The sequence below is a fragment of the Vulpes lagopus genome, chromosome X (genome assembly GCF_018345385.1).
Source record: "Vulpes lagopus strain Blue_001 chromosome X, ASM1834538v1, whole genome shotgun sequence".
NCBI classification, from domain to species: Eukaryota; Metazoa; Chordata; class Mammalia; order Carnivora; family Canidae; genus Vulpes; species Vulpes lagopus.
Window position 1 is genome coordinate 101,663,368 of NC_054848.1, and position 17,187 is coordinate 101,680,554.

At 39.0% G+C, this 17,187-nt stretch overlaps 1 protein-coding gene across 17 annotated transcripts in view; it reads right to left on the reverse strand.

Annotated features, from left to right (window-relative positions):
• Positions 1–10,687: 10,687 nt before the first annotated feature.
• Positions 10,688–17,187, reverse strand: part of ENOX2 (ecto-NOX disulfide-thiol exchanger 2) — a 263,263-nt gene continuing 256,763 nt past the window's right edge. For 16 of the 17 annotated variants that reach the window (XM_041740642.1, XM_041740641.1, XM_041740640.1 and 13 more), the window contains 2 exons: positions 14,487–14,572; positions 10,688–12,190 (listed from right to left, as the gene is read on the reverse strand). In XM_041740642.1, coding sequence (XP_041596576.1) covers positions 12,059–12,190; positions 14,487–14,572 — 218 coding nt within the window. In that variant the 3' untranslated portion in view covers positions 10,688–12,058. Of the gene's footprint in view, positions 12,191–13,909; positions 14,573–17,187 lie in introns of all 17 variants that reach the window. The other variant, XR_005985635.1, reaches the window with a different exon arrangement.

A 17,187-nucleotide genomic window follows, 5' to 3' on the forward strand; every position in this document is an offset into this window, starting at 1 on the left:
ACAAGAGAAATTTTATTTTATTGCTAAATAAAGTAAAGGCATGATTGTAATACTGGCTTTACCAAATGCTGCCAAGAATGAGAGAGAGAGAGAGAGAGAGAGAGAGAGAGAGAGAGAGAGAGAGCTTATTATGTTGAAAACACTGAATTCAACATTCCAAGTTTTTCTCTCCCAGACTATATGGTTCTGGTCTAGAGAGTAGAACATGTTCATTAATGTATTAAAACACACCCACACTCTTGATTCTTTGATCTTCTTTTCAATATGTCATATTCATCCTTGCATCCCCTGTTGGCTGGCAGTGTCTCAGACAGACTAAGCACGTGAGCAGCATGTGAATTGAAATGTTGAGTTTCAGGTATTGAGGCCCAGCCACATGAAACACACTGTTTTACTGGTGTGGGTACAAAACCTGTTAAAAAAGGGCATAATATAATGTCATACTTTGTTTCTATTTTTTAAATCATGTTTAGAATTTGTTGCCTTTTTATGATTCCAACCACACATTGGACAGATGTCCTCAGGGACTTCTCTCCAGCAACTCCCAGATCCTTTTCCTGTGCCAGAACTGATAGTTTGGAGACTAACATCTTGTGAATAGCATTTGGATCATTTTCTCCTAAATTCAGTATTTTGTATTTGCTCACACTGAAGCTCATCTGTTACTTCTTCACCTGAGGGACCTTCCTGCTATTTACACATTACCTTAGCGTTTCATTATTTCAAATTGGGCAAAGAATTAGTTTCTCTATCATGTATAAAATTCATCATCTAAAATGCGTTTCTATTGAATGAATATATAGAGAGCTTACTATATGATGGGCACTGTTCTAAGTAATTTATAAATATTAACATATTTACTGAAATTAATCCTAGCCCCACTTTGGGGGCTTTCACTTTGCATTTCATCAACCTTGAGATCAGGTAGAATTTAGGAAGCATGTGAACTTGGATAGAAATATTAGACTTAGATTTTCACTAACCTCTAACTGAAATGTAGCATTTTCTTCCATTACAAATGTAGGCAACAAAGTACAGAGGGGTTCATGGTATCTGTGAATTTTTCACCAGTATCACAGAATCCATTGTATCATAAGTTATCCCAGATTTCTTGAAATATTTGCACTTATCACTATTTCAAAATTATAGTAGTTATTAGGCCTGTCATTACGTATTGCTATTTAATGTGTTAAAGGAGCACATAAGTCACCATGTCACAAATGTGTTTTGCTAACTATTATTACTTCAATATAGTTGGTTTCCTTTGTATTTTTCCCATGCATTTAAAAATGTTATTCTGATATGGAAGGACCACAAACACGTGGAGGTTAAGGACCATCCTGCTAAAAGATGAAAAGGTCAACCAGGAAATTAAGGAAGAATTAAAAAGATTCATGGAAACTAATGAAAATGAAGATACAACCGTTCAAAATCTTTGGGATGCAGCAAAAGCAGTCCTGAGGGGGAAATACATCGCAATACAAGCATACATTCAAAAACTGGAAAGATCTCAAATTCAAAAGCTCACCTTACACATAAAGGAACTAGAGAAAAAGCAACAAATAGACCCCACCCCCAGCAGAAGAAGAGAGTTAATTAAAATTCGAGCAGAACTCAATGATATCGAGACCAAAAGAACTGTGGAACAGATCAACAGAACCAGGAGTTGGTTCTTTGAAAGAATTAATAAGATAGATAAACCATTAGCCAACCTTATTAAAAAGAAGAGAGAGAAGACTCAAATTAATAAAATCATGAATGAGAAAGGGGACATCACTACCAACACCAAGGAAATACAAACGATTTTAAAAACATATTATGAACAGCTGTATGCCAATAAATTAGGAAATCTAGAAGAAATGGACGCATTCCTGGAAAGCCACAAACTACCAAAACTGGAGCAGGAAGAAATAGAAAACCTGAACAGGCCAATAACCAGGGAGGAAATTGAAGCAGTCATCAAAAACCTGCCAAGACACAAGAGTCCAGGGCCAGATGGCTTCCCAGGGGAATTCTATCAAACGTTTAAAGAAGAAATCATACCTATTCTACTAAAGCTGTTTGGAAAGATAGAAAGAGATGGAGTACTTCCAAATTCGTTCTATGAGGCCAGCATCACCTTAATTCCGAAACCAGACAAAGACCCCACCAAAAAGGAGAATTACAGACCAATATCCCTGATGAACATGGATGCAAAAATTCTCAACAAGATACTAGCCAATAGGATCCAACAACACATTAAGAAAATTATTCACCATGACCAAGTAGGATTTATCCCTGGGACACAAGGCTGGTTCAACACTCGTAAAACCATCAATGTGATTCATCATATCAGCAAGAGAAAAACCAAGAACCATATGATACTCTCATTAGATGCAGAGAAAGCATTTGACAAAATACAGCATCCATTCCTGATCAAAACCCTTCAGAGTGTTGGGATAGAGGGAACTTTCCTCGACATCTTAAAAGCCATCTACGAAAAGCCCACAGCAAATATCATTCTCAATGGGGAAGCACTGGGAGCCTTTCCCCTAAGATCAGGAACAAGACAGGGATGTCCACTCTCACCACTGCTGTTCAACATAGTTCTGGAAGTCCTCGCCTCAGCAATCAGACAACAAAAAGACATTAAAGGCATTCAAATTGGCAAAGAAGAAGTCAAACTCTCCCTCTTCGCCGATGACATGATACTCTACATAGAAAACCCAAAAGCCTCCACCCCCAGATTGCTAGAACTCATACAGCAATTTGGTAGCGTGGCAGGATACAAAATCAATGCCCAGAAATCAATGGCATTTCTATACACTAACAATGAGACTGAAGAAAGAGAAATTAAGGAGTCAATCCCATTTACAATTGCACCCAAAAGCATAAGATACCTAGGAATAAACCTAACCAAAGAGGTAAAAGATCTATACCCTAAAAACTATAGAACACTTCTGAAAGAAATTGAGGAAGACACAAAGAGATGGAAAAATATTCCATGCTCATGGATTGGCAGAATTAATATTGTAAAAATGTCAATGTTACCCAGGGCAATTTATACGTTTAATGCAATCCCTATCAAAATACCATGGACTTTCTTCAGAGAGTTAGAACAAATTATTTTTAGATTTGTGTGGAGTCAGAAAAGACCCCGAATAGCCAGGGGAATTTTAAAAAAGAAAACCTTAGCTGGGGGCATCACAATGCCAGATTTCAGGTTGTATTACAAAGCTGTGGTCATCAAGACAGTGTGGTACTGGCACAAAAACAGACACATAGATCAATGGAACAGAATAGAGAACCCAGAAGTGGACCCTGAAATGTACGGCCATCTAATATTCGATAAAGGAGGAAAGACTATCCATTGGAAGAAAGACAGTCTCTTCAATAAATGGTGCTGGGAAAATTGGACATCCACATGCAGAAGAATGAAACTGGACCACTCTCTTTCACCATACACAAAGATAAACTCAAAATGGATGAGAGATCTAAATGTGAGACAAGATTCCATCAAAATCCTAGAGGAGAACACAGGCAACACCCTTTTTGAACTTGGCCACAGTAACTTCTTGCAAGATACATCCACGAAGGCAAAAGAAACAAAAGCAAAAATGAACTATTGGGACTTCATCAAGATAAGAAGCTTTTGCACAGCAAAGGATACAGTCAACAAAACTAAAAGACAACCTACAGAATGGGAGAAGATATTTGCAAATGACATATCAGATAAAGGGCTAGTTTCCAAAATCTATAAAGAACTTATTAAACTCAACACCAAAGAAACAAACAATCCAATCATGAAATGGGCAAAAGACATGAAGAGAAATCTCACAGAGGAAGACATGGACATGGCCAACATGCACATGAGAAAATGCTCTGCATCACTTGCCATCAGGGAAATACAAATCAAAACCACAATGAGATACCACCTCACACCAGTGAGAATGGGGAAAATTAACAAGGCAGGAAACAACAAATGTTGGAGAGGATGCGGAGAAAAGGGAACCCTCTTACACTGTTGGTGGGAATGTGAACTGGTGCAGCCACTCTGGAAAACTGTGTGGAGGTTCCTCAAAGAGTTAAAAATAGACCTGCCCTACGACCCAGCAATTGCACTGTTGGGGATTTACCCCAAAGATTCAGATGCAATGAAACGTCGGGACACCTGCACCCCGATGTTTCTATCAGCAATGGCCACAATAGCCAAACTGTGGAAGGAGCCTCGGTGTCCATCGAAAGATGAATGGATAAAGAAGATGTGGTTTATGTATACAATGGAATATTACTCAGCAATTAGAAACGACAAATACCCACCATTTGCTTCAACGTGGATGGAACTGGAGGGTATTATGCTGAGTGAAATAAGTCAATCGGAGAAGGACAAACAGTGTATGTTCTCATTCATTTGGGGAATATGAATAATAGTGAAAGGGAATATAAAGGAAGGGAAAAGAAATGTTGGGAAATATCAGGAAGGGAGACAGAACATAAAGACTCCTAACTCGGGGAAACGAACTAGGGGTGGTGGAAGGGGAGGAGGGCGGGTGTTGGAGGGGAATGGGTGACGGGCACTGAGGTGGACACTTGACGGGATGAGCACTGGGTGTTTTTCTGTATGTTGGTAAATTAAACACCAATAAAAGTTAAAAAAAAAAAAAAATGTTATTCTGATAAGGGGTTCATAGACTTCATCAGACGTCCTAAGGGGTCATGGCACAAAAAATTGTTAAGGACCGCTACTTTCCATTCTCTCAACCATACTAGTCAGAGGCTGAAGATGAAGTGGAGTGGACATTGGGAGGACTCGGGGATCCTACATTTTAATCACAGCTCCACCATCCACTTAGTTGTGTGACCTAGGGTATGGCTCCTCATCCATCTGATGCTTGTTTTCCTTTGCTGCAATAATGGTGAGAGAGCCATCCACCTCCGCTAGTGTTAAGATCAGATGACATAATGTCTGTGTACACAGTTGCTCTGAAAACACTTTAAAGCATGATATAAGGCATTCATTGAGGAATATTAATCAGTTAAGATTGCAGAGGTCTGATGCTCCAGAGGGCTATTAATCAGACCTAGAGTGAATGCAGCTAGGTAGAACACTCTTTAATATATCCTGCATCCTATTTTCCACCCAAGATCTGAGATCATCTTCATAAGGCTCTGGACTTGGGACTGAATGCTCATGTTTGTGTGTAATCAACTCCTTTTCCTTCCTTCTATTGCCCCAAATAATCACTTCAGTATGCCTTTGACACCACCCATCCAGATAGAAAATTTAGGGAAGCTGGGATCTTCAAAGCTTCCTGTCACATTGAAAGATTTGGATGGTGTTATGGACCTTGAGATATGAAGAGAATATAAGGCCACTCTGGCCTCCTTGTTAATGGGATGTGGTCTGTCCTGTGAGAACAGAAGGTAAAATTGGAAAGATACTGGAGACTATATCAGAAGACAGTAGAGGCAGTTTCTTCCTTATGTCAGGCTTGAATCAGGCATTACTTAACCTTTAATGGAGCATTGGTCAGTAAAATCTCCTAAATTTCTCTGAACCAGCAGGTCTCATTTTTTTACTGTTTAATTTTAGTATAGTTAACAATGTTATATTAGTTTCAAGTGTACAATATAGTGATTCAACACTTCCATACATCATCCAGTGCTCATCACAAGTGTCTTCCTTAATGTCCATCACCTATTTAGCTCATCCCCCACCCACCTCCTCTCTGGTAACCATCAGTTTGTTCTTTATGGTTAAGAGTTTGTTTCTTGGTTTGTCTCTCTCATTCTTTTATCCGTTCACTTTTTGTTTGTTTCTAAAATTCCACATATGAGTGAAATCATATGGTATTTGTTTTTCTCTGATTGATTCACTTAGCATTATACCCTAGCTCATCCATGTCATTGCAAATGGCAAGACTTCATCCTTTTTGTGGCTAAATAATATTCCAGTATATGTATATACCATCTCTTCCTTATCCATTCATCTTATTGATGGACATTTGGGCTGCTTTCATTGTATTGTTATTGTAAATAATGCTGCTATAAACATTAGGAGTGCATGTATCTCTTTGAATTAGTGTTTTTTAATTTTTTTGGTAAATATGCAGTAGTGGGATTACTGGATCGGAGAGTAGCTCTTTTAAATTTTTTGAGGAACCTCCATACTGTTTTCCACAGTGGCTGCACCAGTTTACATTTCCACCAACAGTGCAAGAAGGTTCCTTTTTCTCCACATCCTCACCAACCACTTGTTTCTGTTTTTTATTTTAGCCATTCTGACAAGTGTGAAGTGATATTATAGTTTGGATTGGCATTTCCTTGATGATGAATGATGGTGAGCATCTTTTCATGTGTCTGTTGGCTATCTTTAGGTCTTCTTTGGGGAAATGTCTGTTCATGTCTTTTGGCCATCTTTTAAGGGGATTATTTGTTTTTTGGGTGTTGAATCATATAAGTTCTTTATCTATTTTGGATACTAACCCTTTATTGTATATGCCATTTGCAAAATCTCCCATTCCACAGGCTGCCTTCTAGTTTTGTTGTTTGTTTCCTTCATTATGTAGAAACTTTCTATTTTGATGTAATCCCAATAATTTAGTTTTGTTTTTGTTTCCCTCGCCTCAGGAGGCATAAGTAGAAAGACGTTGCTATGGCTGATGTCAGAGACCTTCCTGCCTGTGCTCTCTTCTAGGATTTTTGTGTTTTTAGGTTTCACGTTTAAGTCTTTAATCCATTTTGAGTTTATTTTTGTGTATGGTGTAAGAAAGTGGTCCAGTTTCGTTCTTTTACATGTAGTTTTCCAGTTGTCTCAATACCATTTGTTGAAAAGACTATCTTTTTCCCATTGGATATTTGTTCCTGCTTTGTTGAAGATTAATTGATCATATAATTGTGGGTTCATTTCTGGGTTTTCTATTCTGTTCTGTTGCTCTATGCATCTATTTTTGTGCCGGTACCATACTGTTTTGATCATTGTAGCTTTGTAATATAACTTTAAGTCTGGAGTTGTGATATCTCTAGCCAGCTTACTTTTCTTTTTCAAAATTGTTTTGGCTATTCAGGGCCTTTTGTGGTTCCATATACATTTTAATATTTTTTTGTTCTAGTTCTGTGAAAAATGCTGTTGGTATTTTGATAGGGATTGTATTAAATGTGTAGATTGCTTTGGATAGTACAGAAATTTTAACAATATTTGTTCTTCCCATCCATGAACATGGAATGTCTTCCCATTTCTTTGTGTTGTCTTCAATTTCTTTCATCAGTGTTTTATAGCTTTCAGAGTACAGGTCTTTCACCTCTTTGGTAAGGTTTATTCCTAGGCATCTTATTATTTTGGTGCAATTATAAATGGGATTGCTTTCTTCTCTTTCTGCTGATTCATTATTAGTGTAGAGAAATGCAACAGATTTCTGTACATTGATTTTTATATCTCGGCAGGTCTCATTCTTAAGTTATCCTGTGGCTCCATGGGATTTCTGACACTAGAAAGGTAGCTCTGCTGTCATCAAAATATTGTTAATATTATAGTTGAATAATAATTATAGTGATTTATTGAGAGCTTATTTTGCCAGGCAGAGTTAGTACATTGAGCAAAGCTTCATGAATGACACTTTCAGGGAAATATGCTTAGATTTCCACTTTGTAGATGAAAATCAATAGCTCAGAGAGTTTAAGTGATATTGCTAGAAAGTGAACTTGGGCATCATGGTATAATAGAAAAAGTATGAATTGACCAGACAGATTTGGATTCAAATCCTGGGCTTTATCCCCACTAGTTATGTAGCTTGGGCAAGTAATTTAACCTATCTGAGCCTGTTTCTCCTCTTACCATGCTTCAAGCTTAACATTAGTGAAGCCTCCCACAATGTCCCCCTGTGGCACCTTGTACATGACTGTGTCATTTGGCAGGCATCCTCACCAAAGTGTAAACTCTTGAAGGAAGAGGTCATGTTTTGTTCCCCTTTGAATTTCAAGGACCAAGATTTGTACATATCAGGTGCTCTAAATGCCATGTGAATGAACAACGTGGGGCTTATGGTAATACCAATTAGGTTGATATGAAGGATAAATAACACATTGGAGCAGTGGGAAGTTTTAAGTTTGTAGTTGGACAAAGATTCAAATCTCATCTCTACCTCTTAGAAACTTAAGCAAGTTACTTTACATCTCAGAATCTCAGATAAAACCTAGGATAATGCTACCTACCATTCAGTTGTAGTAAAAACGAATAAGTCTCTCTCTCTCTCTCTCTCTCTCTCTCTAGATAGATAGATAGATAGATAGATATACACACATACATATAAATCTACACACACATATATCACTGTTAAGTAGGAATCACTAATAAATGTTAGCTTTTATTATTAATGCATATGAATATAGTTTGTATAGAATGCTATACAAATACTAATTTAAAAAACATTTACTGAGCACCTACAATGCACCAGGTTTTGGGATGTGACAGTGAACAAGACAAATGAAGACCATACTCTCCTAGAATTTACACTCTGGACTGGATGTGGGGGTGCATGGGGGCCACAGAGAATAATAATTCAGGTCTCAAGAGTGAACCATCATTACCACCTTATTCGCACCATTCATAGTTGGTCAACGCTGAATATTTTTCATTCTGAGATTTTATGGTCTAGGCTACAGAGTGAAGGATTTACATCCAGTGTGTTAAAAGCCTACCCTTCTAGCTCTTTGAGGGCACCAGGCATACTCCTTGTATATGCCACAATGCTTGGCAGAGTGCCTGGGCCTGAATAAATGTTTGGAATACCTTTGAACAGCTGAGTTTCCATTCTTGAGGCTCAGCAACATGATGTAGCTTCACAATTCTAGGTGTGAACACAAAAACATTTTTCTTATAGTGAGAGCAAAGGTAATAGCTTGTCATTACTTTTGGCTGAATCATAGTCATAACTCTTTATTGTGAACTCATTATGGCCCAGGCACTGACTGGGTAATTCGTACATGCTATCTTGATAACTCTTTACCACCATCCTCTGACAGGTACTATTTCTCCTTAAATTTACCTATAAGGAAATTGAAGCTCTCATTTTGTCTGTGTAACTTGACACACAGGCAGTAAGTTGACTGTAGGCAGCATGATAGCATAATAGGTGCTCAGCAGATGGTAGCAATTGTGGTGAAAAGTGAATCTATTTGAGAGACTATTTGAGAGACTGTCCAAAACAGCTAAGAATCCCAAGGGCTTACCTAGTTCTAGCAGATGAGTCAAAGTTCTTACATCTATGCTGTCTTTTCAAGGGATATAGTTTATTCGCATTATATGAAAAACTTAGTTTTGGGTCCAATTACGAACAAAACTGTATAACCAGAACATAGATAAGTGCTTAGTTTGTTCTGAAAACTATTTCATTTTCACTGAGGACATTTAACAAGCAACTTGGTAATATTAAAGAATCAGAACTAGAGATGTCACAGGACTGGGAAGAGAGATAAAAACAACCATTTGTAAAATTAAAAATGCTTCTATTCTTTATTATCTGGAAAAATCTATTATAGCTCCTAAAAAAACAAGAGTAATGTTTCAAAATTTGGGCAGAATAACAACAATAAATAGCACTAAGCATTTGTAAAGCAAAATAATTTCATTAATATATTTTTATGATGGATGGATATTATTGTGAAATGGTATGTGCTGCAATTGGATTATGTATAATGCAAATAGATTTTATTTTTATACATTATGACAACTCTGGACTAGCATAGTAGTCAGGGTTTTCCAAAGAAACAGAACCAGTGGGATGTATACACACACGTGCACACACACACACACACACACACACACACACAGATTTAAGGAATTGGCTCATGTGATTGTGGGGGCTGGCAAATTTGAAATTTGTAGGGCTGGCCAGCAGTCTGGCAATTCTGGCAGGTGTTAATGCTACAGTCATGAATCCAAAGGCAATCTGGAGGCACAATTCCTCTCTCAGAGGACTTCAGGTCTTTCATGGAGTAAATGAAGCCCAACCACATCATGGAGGATAATCTGCTTCAATTTCAAGTCTACCAGTTTAAATGTTATGTCAAATGTCAAATGTCAGTTAAAATGTCAAATATACCTTCACAGCAACATCTAGACTGGTGTTTGATCAAGCAACTGGTCACTATAGCCTAGCCAACTTGATACAGACTGACCCCTCACAACCTGTGTAATCAAGCTGGCTGGGAGGAGCACACCTGGACTAAACTGGCGGGAATAATAGAGACCATTTGTAGCACAAGTAGATTAAGTGAAGGACAGCAAGGGGCCTGGGTATAGCAGTTGTTACTTTAAAATTTGTTGTTTTAAAATTTCATGGTATTTAACTTATTTAAATAAGAAATAATTGATTAGTGGCAAATTTCCCTGATTTCAAAGATATTTTTAAAATCAGGCATTCAAGGACCTCTGAGATTGACAAATCAAAGCCTTCTGTAACTTTGATAACAGCGATGCTTCAGTGAGGAGGCTAGAGTAAAAATAACCCTAGCTCCCTGCTTGTGCCACAGCTGGGTGCTTCAAGGGGAAGCCAGCTTTCAGCATGACCAAGCTGGTATGGGGACCTATTTCTAGTTGTCAAGGTGAAGGTTTAGCATCTTCTTTCAACATCCTGGTACTCCAAAGAAGAAATGAAGATGATTCACTAAAGGATTAGAGAGCAAGTAATTCAAAAACAGAACACCAAACTGAGGTATAAAAAAGGAATATTTATCTTTTAAAAATACACCTTTGAACACTACTGACATCTCATTTACAAAGTATTTTTCTGAAATACTCTTCATTGGCTTTGCTTACTTAGTACATTCTTTTATTTTGAATCAAGACTCATGGGAGGGCATGCTTGTATTATTATAAGCACCAGCAACACCACAGAAGAAAAGATCATCTGTGCCTCATGATATAAGCCCCACATCCTCATCCTTTCCCTTTCGTTTCCATCAAGCAGGACTTCCTGACTGGTCCATGTACACTCTGCCATTGCAATCTGCTGGTGGGTGCCACAGGACTGGAGGTGTCCCTGGTCGTCAGCACTCCAGGTGGAGCTATTTGCAGGAAGCCTCGCACACCCGGGCTCATTAATTACCAGGAGTTTTCTACTAATACTCATATCAACTGTTTGCAAACATTCAGCTTGAAGTAAACAAAGTATTTACAGCCGTACACAGTTTGCAATTCAACACGCTGACAGAAGAAAAGGGACCAACAGACTTTGTAAGAAGGCCAGAGGGAAGGCATATTAAAATGAATCCCTTCTGCTAATGTGTGTGTATATGTGCACATGTGCACACGTGTTTTAATTCATAGAAAACTAAACATGCCCTCCTTTAAAAGCAGACTATATACAAGGTGATTCTGATAGCACATACACATGCCAGTCGTACTGGACACTTGCTTTCTATGAATACATCTAGATTTTTTTTTATCTGATAAATTAGAGAAAATAACTTTGGAACATTTGTCAACTTTTGGTTCACAGTAATTTTGCAAAAAGCCACAAACCATGCTTTGTCTTTTAAAAAGTGAGCCTGGTCAGGCACCTTCTAGAAGACGCTGTGTCTTAAGACACTTACTGTCTTACTGGGGATTGGAAACACCATGTCAGTTATGGAGTACCTAGTGCTCCTCTCATTCCTTTCACCAGTAGCAACATTAATGTGAAGCGAAGTTTTGAAACACAAATCACATACAAATCATCAAAACATTTCAATTAACAGTGTTTAAAAAAATACCAAACTCTACGACAGTAGTACAGACACTGAAAACACCCCAAATACTCTTTAGCCTCAGGCCTTTTTCAAATACCACTAATAAAAGACATAAGCCACTGACAGAACAGGAGCAAGTTACAGCGCTTGAGGGTCTGAGTCCATTTCTTTTTAGGGCCTGTAGCTCGAGGTGCTGTTTTAGGATCCTTATTTTAACTCAAAAGGTATTCCAGGAATGGCCTGACAAATTTAAAGCACTTCTCACTTGAAAACCATTGAGAATACAAATCACCTTCTCAGCATGTTCACCACACATTTATCTGCAGGAGCTCAGGCTATGAGGCCACAAAATTCAGGTCAGTTTCAAGCCCTCAAAGCCACAGAATTTCCACCTCTTCTCCAGACTGGCTCCAACCCCGGTCATTTCCTGCCTGAAGGTGTGCTGCAGTCTGCCCATGAGACACTCCACATCGCTGGTGCAGATCTGTGGGCCAGACAGAGAGCTCCACTCAAAAGCAGTTCTAACTCCAGACAGAATCCCCTGGGCTTCCCTTGTCTGGATTTCAAAACTGCTGTATTTAGGTAAGAATTTACATACAACAAATTCACCTAGTTTATGTTTAGAGCTTAATGAAGTTTGGCACACTTGTACAATTGGGCACACCACAATTTAGTTTTAGAACATTCCATCACCCACAGAAGGTTCCTTAATGCCCCTTTGCAGTGCAGTCAACTGTCACTCCCAATCCCTGACTTGGATCTTTACGCTGTGGTTTTGAATTTCCTGGAAGTTTTATATATGTGCAATCATAATATATAATAATATATATAGCCTTTTGTGACTAGTTTCTTTTACTTAGCATGATGTTTTGGGGATTGACTGCCAACGAGCTTTCTAATGAGAAGAGCTGGTGTCAGTTGCGTGGAGAGGCTTGGGTTTGTAGCCAGCTGAATGACAGCTGATCAGTGCTGGTGATGCTGTGTGCAGGCCTACTGAAGCTGAAAAGCCTTTTGGGAGGGGAGGAAGGCAGGGCAGAATTCTTCACACACACATTGCTTTATAAAGGAAAAATGACAGAAATAAGGAATGCTCTGTATTCCTACTTTTGTGCATTGTCTTCTTCTCCCTACTTCACACATACACACACACCAATATAAAACAAAAATCTGTGGACCCTATTAGGACTTGTTTCAGGTGGTCATCTTGACATGAGTAGCAACTTTTCTGTGAACCTGGACACTGAAGAGCACCAGCGTTCCCAAGAGAAACCCTGAGTTGCCGCCACACTGAATATTCCTGAAACTGGAGTGAGGGACTTCCTAATTCTGTTGGCATCACTGCAAGCTCTCTTTGGGAGGCCCTGTTACTACTCTGGCAGGAAGAAGCTCAGGAGAAAATGGGCTGAGAGTAGGAGTGAGGTCATGCTTTCTTCCAGTGCTGGTAGTGGACTTTAGCCAGTTAAGTGAAATATGCACTTTGCAGAGTATCATATAGAGCTGAATCTCCATTCCAAAGACCATAAATATATAATGTTTATAGATGTATATGTACAATATAGGTGCAGCACACATATGAGAAGTGGTCTGAAAGAAGATATGCCAACCTGGTAACAGTGGTGATCCTGGAAGGGTGGGGCTGGGTCACTTTCACTTTCCCTTCACTGCCTTTCTACGTTGCTTACATTTAAAAATGTATGCTTTATTTTTTACAATTTTTTAAAAAAGGACCAGACCGTTTTTATTGACACATGGTTCAATTTCACACCACTTCAACCTACCACTTGGTCCTGGTGCTCACATTTGATCCCTCCCTTTGCTACCAAATGGGCTCTTTAGTTGCAGAATGGTACCACTTCCCAACTTCCCAGAGCTAAATGAGGGGTGTGTGCCAGCTTGAACTAAAACAAATGCCATGGAGGAAGGTGCATCACCACAGCTGGATGCCCATGTAGGCAAGTGCCTCTGTTAAGAGGACATATGCTTAAATGGCTTAACATTTGGACCTCCAACTGTCAGGAATCTGCATTCCAGTGGCACATCCCAAGAGCCCCAGGGTCCTGTGAAATAGTGAATACAATCCATGAGCAGGTTTAACTGAATGCAGCTTCTGAAAAAAAATCTAACCTGAGTTTATTTATTCTGAGGTGTCAAGGGTCCCCTCCTGATTCTATGAGGCATCCTTGACTTTTGAGGGAATACTTACCCTTGCTCCCGATGCTTTGTGAGGTCCCCCATATAACAGCATCCCGGGAAGGAAGTGTCCCATGAGATCAGCTGGGAGCAGTACTTGAGTCTGTGTCACAGACTTACTGTTTCCTCTGTTTTGTTTTTGCCCCTGCCTTGATCGTTTCAACACAGGTAATGGCAATGGTGACAGTGATGGCTGGAATAAGACTTCCGGTTCTGAACATTAACATTTGCTAATGGCTAAAGGCCCATCGCAAAAGTTTGACCAGTGAGAGATAATAGGTCATTTTCAGTTTAAACATAAATTAAAAGAAAGGAGGAAAATTCTTCTAAGATGTATCTTGGAAGGAGATTGGCCAACTCATTCAGGTTTGCCCACGACTTCTCGGTTCTGGCATTGGAGTTCTAGGAAACCCCTCAGTCCCAGGCAAACAGAAGCAGACAGTCACCCTACTTGCAAGACAGAAGCTCTGTACTGCATCACAGTGAGAATAGGTGAGGGAAATTTTGTTAGGGAGATTACTAGTGACTTACTTATGCTTGAAGAAATTACCCTATGTCCCCTTGCATGCCCATTTCAGGACCCCACATACCTTATTATCTAGACGGTGCAAGTAGGAACAGATGTATTCAATGCTTGCTCCAAATGGGTGGACATGAAGAAATGTGGAAATAATCCCTATAGTGACAATACCATGGAGGTTACACTGGAGCATTATATTCTTTGAAATGAGAGCTAACTCACAAGTACCACATACTACATACTGGACACTATTCTAAATTTACATACATTTTTTGCTCATTTAATCTGTACAACAACCCACTGCATATATTGCCTCTTACTACACTATATCACATGTAGAAAAGCTGGGATTTGAGGAGTCACTTCCATTATTCATGATGGCTAAAGACCATTTGAGTTCTACATTTCACAATGAATTTATAATTTTATAATGAATTTAGATTGTACTGGCTTTTTTGGAAGTCTTCTGCAGTCTTTAAATTGGACTTGAGTCTCTTATGCATTAATAATGTCTTGCTGTTGTGGTAAAATTACAAATCAGGTTCTTTGCCTAATTCACTTCATGCCTCTCACAAGAGAATCTGCTGATTATATTTGTTTTATTCTGTAAGTAGCTCTGTAGAGAAAAGCCAAACATTTCATTCACTCAAGTGGTCACTAGCATTTTGTTTGTGCTTAGAACTCTAAATCACTTCAAGTAACACATTTTTTCTAAAATAGAAGTTTACAGTCTCTGGGGATGTGCACAATTTTTACTTAGTGTAACTATGGGGTGATTGGCAGCTCTACATACTGCCTTGATTGTTCTGGACATCATATTAATTGTTCTAATACTACTTTCTATGGAAACAGGTAGAATATAAATTGTTCAAAGGCCTACTATTTCTTTCTTTAAATTTTTTGAATTCCTCTCCTTTCATATGATCTTTTTTTTAAAATTTTATTTATTTATTCATGACAGAGAGAGAAAGAAAGAGGCAGAGGGAGAAGCAGGCTCCATGCAGGGAGCCCAACGTGGGACTCGATCCAGGGTCTCCAGGATCACACCCCAGGCTAAAGGCAGCGCCAAACCGCTTAGCCACCGGGGCTGCCCCCTTTCATATGATCTTTAGTGCATTAAATATACCAGAATTGAGTTTGCCGAGAACTGCCAGGAAATAAAAGCTAAATTTGATTTGGTTTATAGACTATAACCTGTCTATTCCTTCAAGTGACTGATAAGGAATATCACAAATTTGAGTTGCTGCTTGAAGTTCAAGTCAGTTCTTTGTGAAACTTCTCCAAATATCAGAGGGCTTGGGATCCAGGAGGAACTGATGGTAGAGTTCAAAATCTGTCCCAAACGGATGCTATAACTTATAATACTATGTGATTCTTAAATGATGAGGTAAATTGAATTGCTATACACTGACTCAAGCTGAGGAACTTAAATTCTAAAAAAGACAGTTCATGCCCAAAGGAATTCTAGGTGCTTATGGCCAAGACAGGTTGTCTGTCAAATGCTAAGAAGTAACTCCATAGGTTTCAAAACACTAAGCAGTTTCTGTGGGTTCATACCCAAAGAACCAATTTAAAAAATAGATTTTTCCTTTCTCTCTGTCAGCCCAAGATTACATTCTTTAAAAAACAAAACAAGAAACACTTAGTTTAAGAATCTTTGTTTCTAGAACTATCCATTTACAGAGGCTTCCTTCCTTCCCCCAGCTCTTCTCCGACAGGTCTCCCTGTTGCCATGCCAATTTGTTAAAGAACTTTGAGTTGTAAAACAGAAATAAATTGTCACTTTTCTTGAGACTCAATGGCAGATTCCCTTGTGTATCTTTATTAACATATCAAAGTGTTAAATCTGACTACAATATCCATTACCAAAGAAAGGAGATAAATCTTCAAAATATGCAAAGCCAATCAGTGTGGAGACCTTCTGGGATTGGTGTGCGACTGTGTGGGATTCAGCTTCCTAGAAGGCAACTGGGATTATCTGTGGAGGCCCAGTATCAGCCCCTTGGAAATGACTGAGTATTTTTAGGACCTCAATCTGCCATTGTTCTCCAAATGGAATATCAAGTCAACAAGCATTTGTGCTGAATACTGTAAGTGCAAAATGGTTCTCATTTTACTGAGGGCTTCCTATGGGCTGCACACTGTGCTAAGGGATTCAGATGAATTATAATATTTAATACTCTCAGCTGCCCTTTGAGACAGGTAATATTCCGCCCGTTTTGCAGTTGGAGGAACTGAAGTTCAGGAAGGAAATGGTAGGGTCAAATGGGAAATCGGGTCTGACTCCTCAACCATTTATTCTATCTTGCCTCTGTGGGTGAATTTTTATATAACGAGAGCAACTCTAGCATTTATCTCATCAGAGCCCACTAGTGTCCAACACTCCACAGACAGCCTCCTGAATCATCTGAGTAACCTGGAAAAAAATTTCGGAGAGGCACATATTTCCTCCAGAGTCTCATCTGGGAAAGCTCTCTGCCAAACAGTATCTGCACTGTTACCTTGAATGAGAGTAAGAGGGCTCAGCTAGCCTCCCATAGAGATTTTAAAAATGTACAATGTGTTTCTCCAGCAGACCCCTCCTTGTGCTTACACACACACACATTTGATGTGGCAGTAATGTCAGGAGCTTGAGGAGGACTGGGAGCTACTGTTACTTGTTCTGAAGTCTATACTTGTTCTTATCCTGTCATCTTCAGGACTCTGGGTCCATGCATTGTCATGCTTCATAAATGGTTGGCGGGTATATTCATCTTAGGTAAAACCCTTTC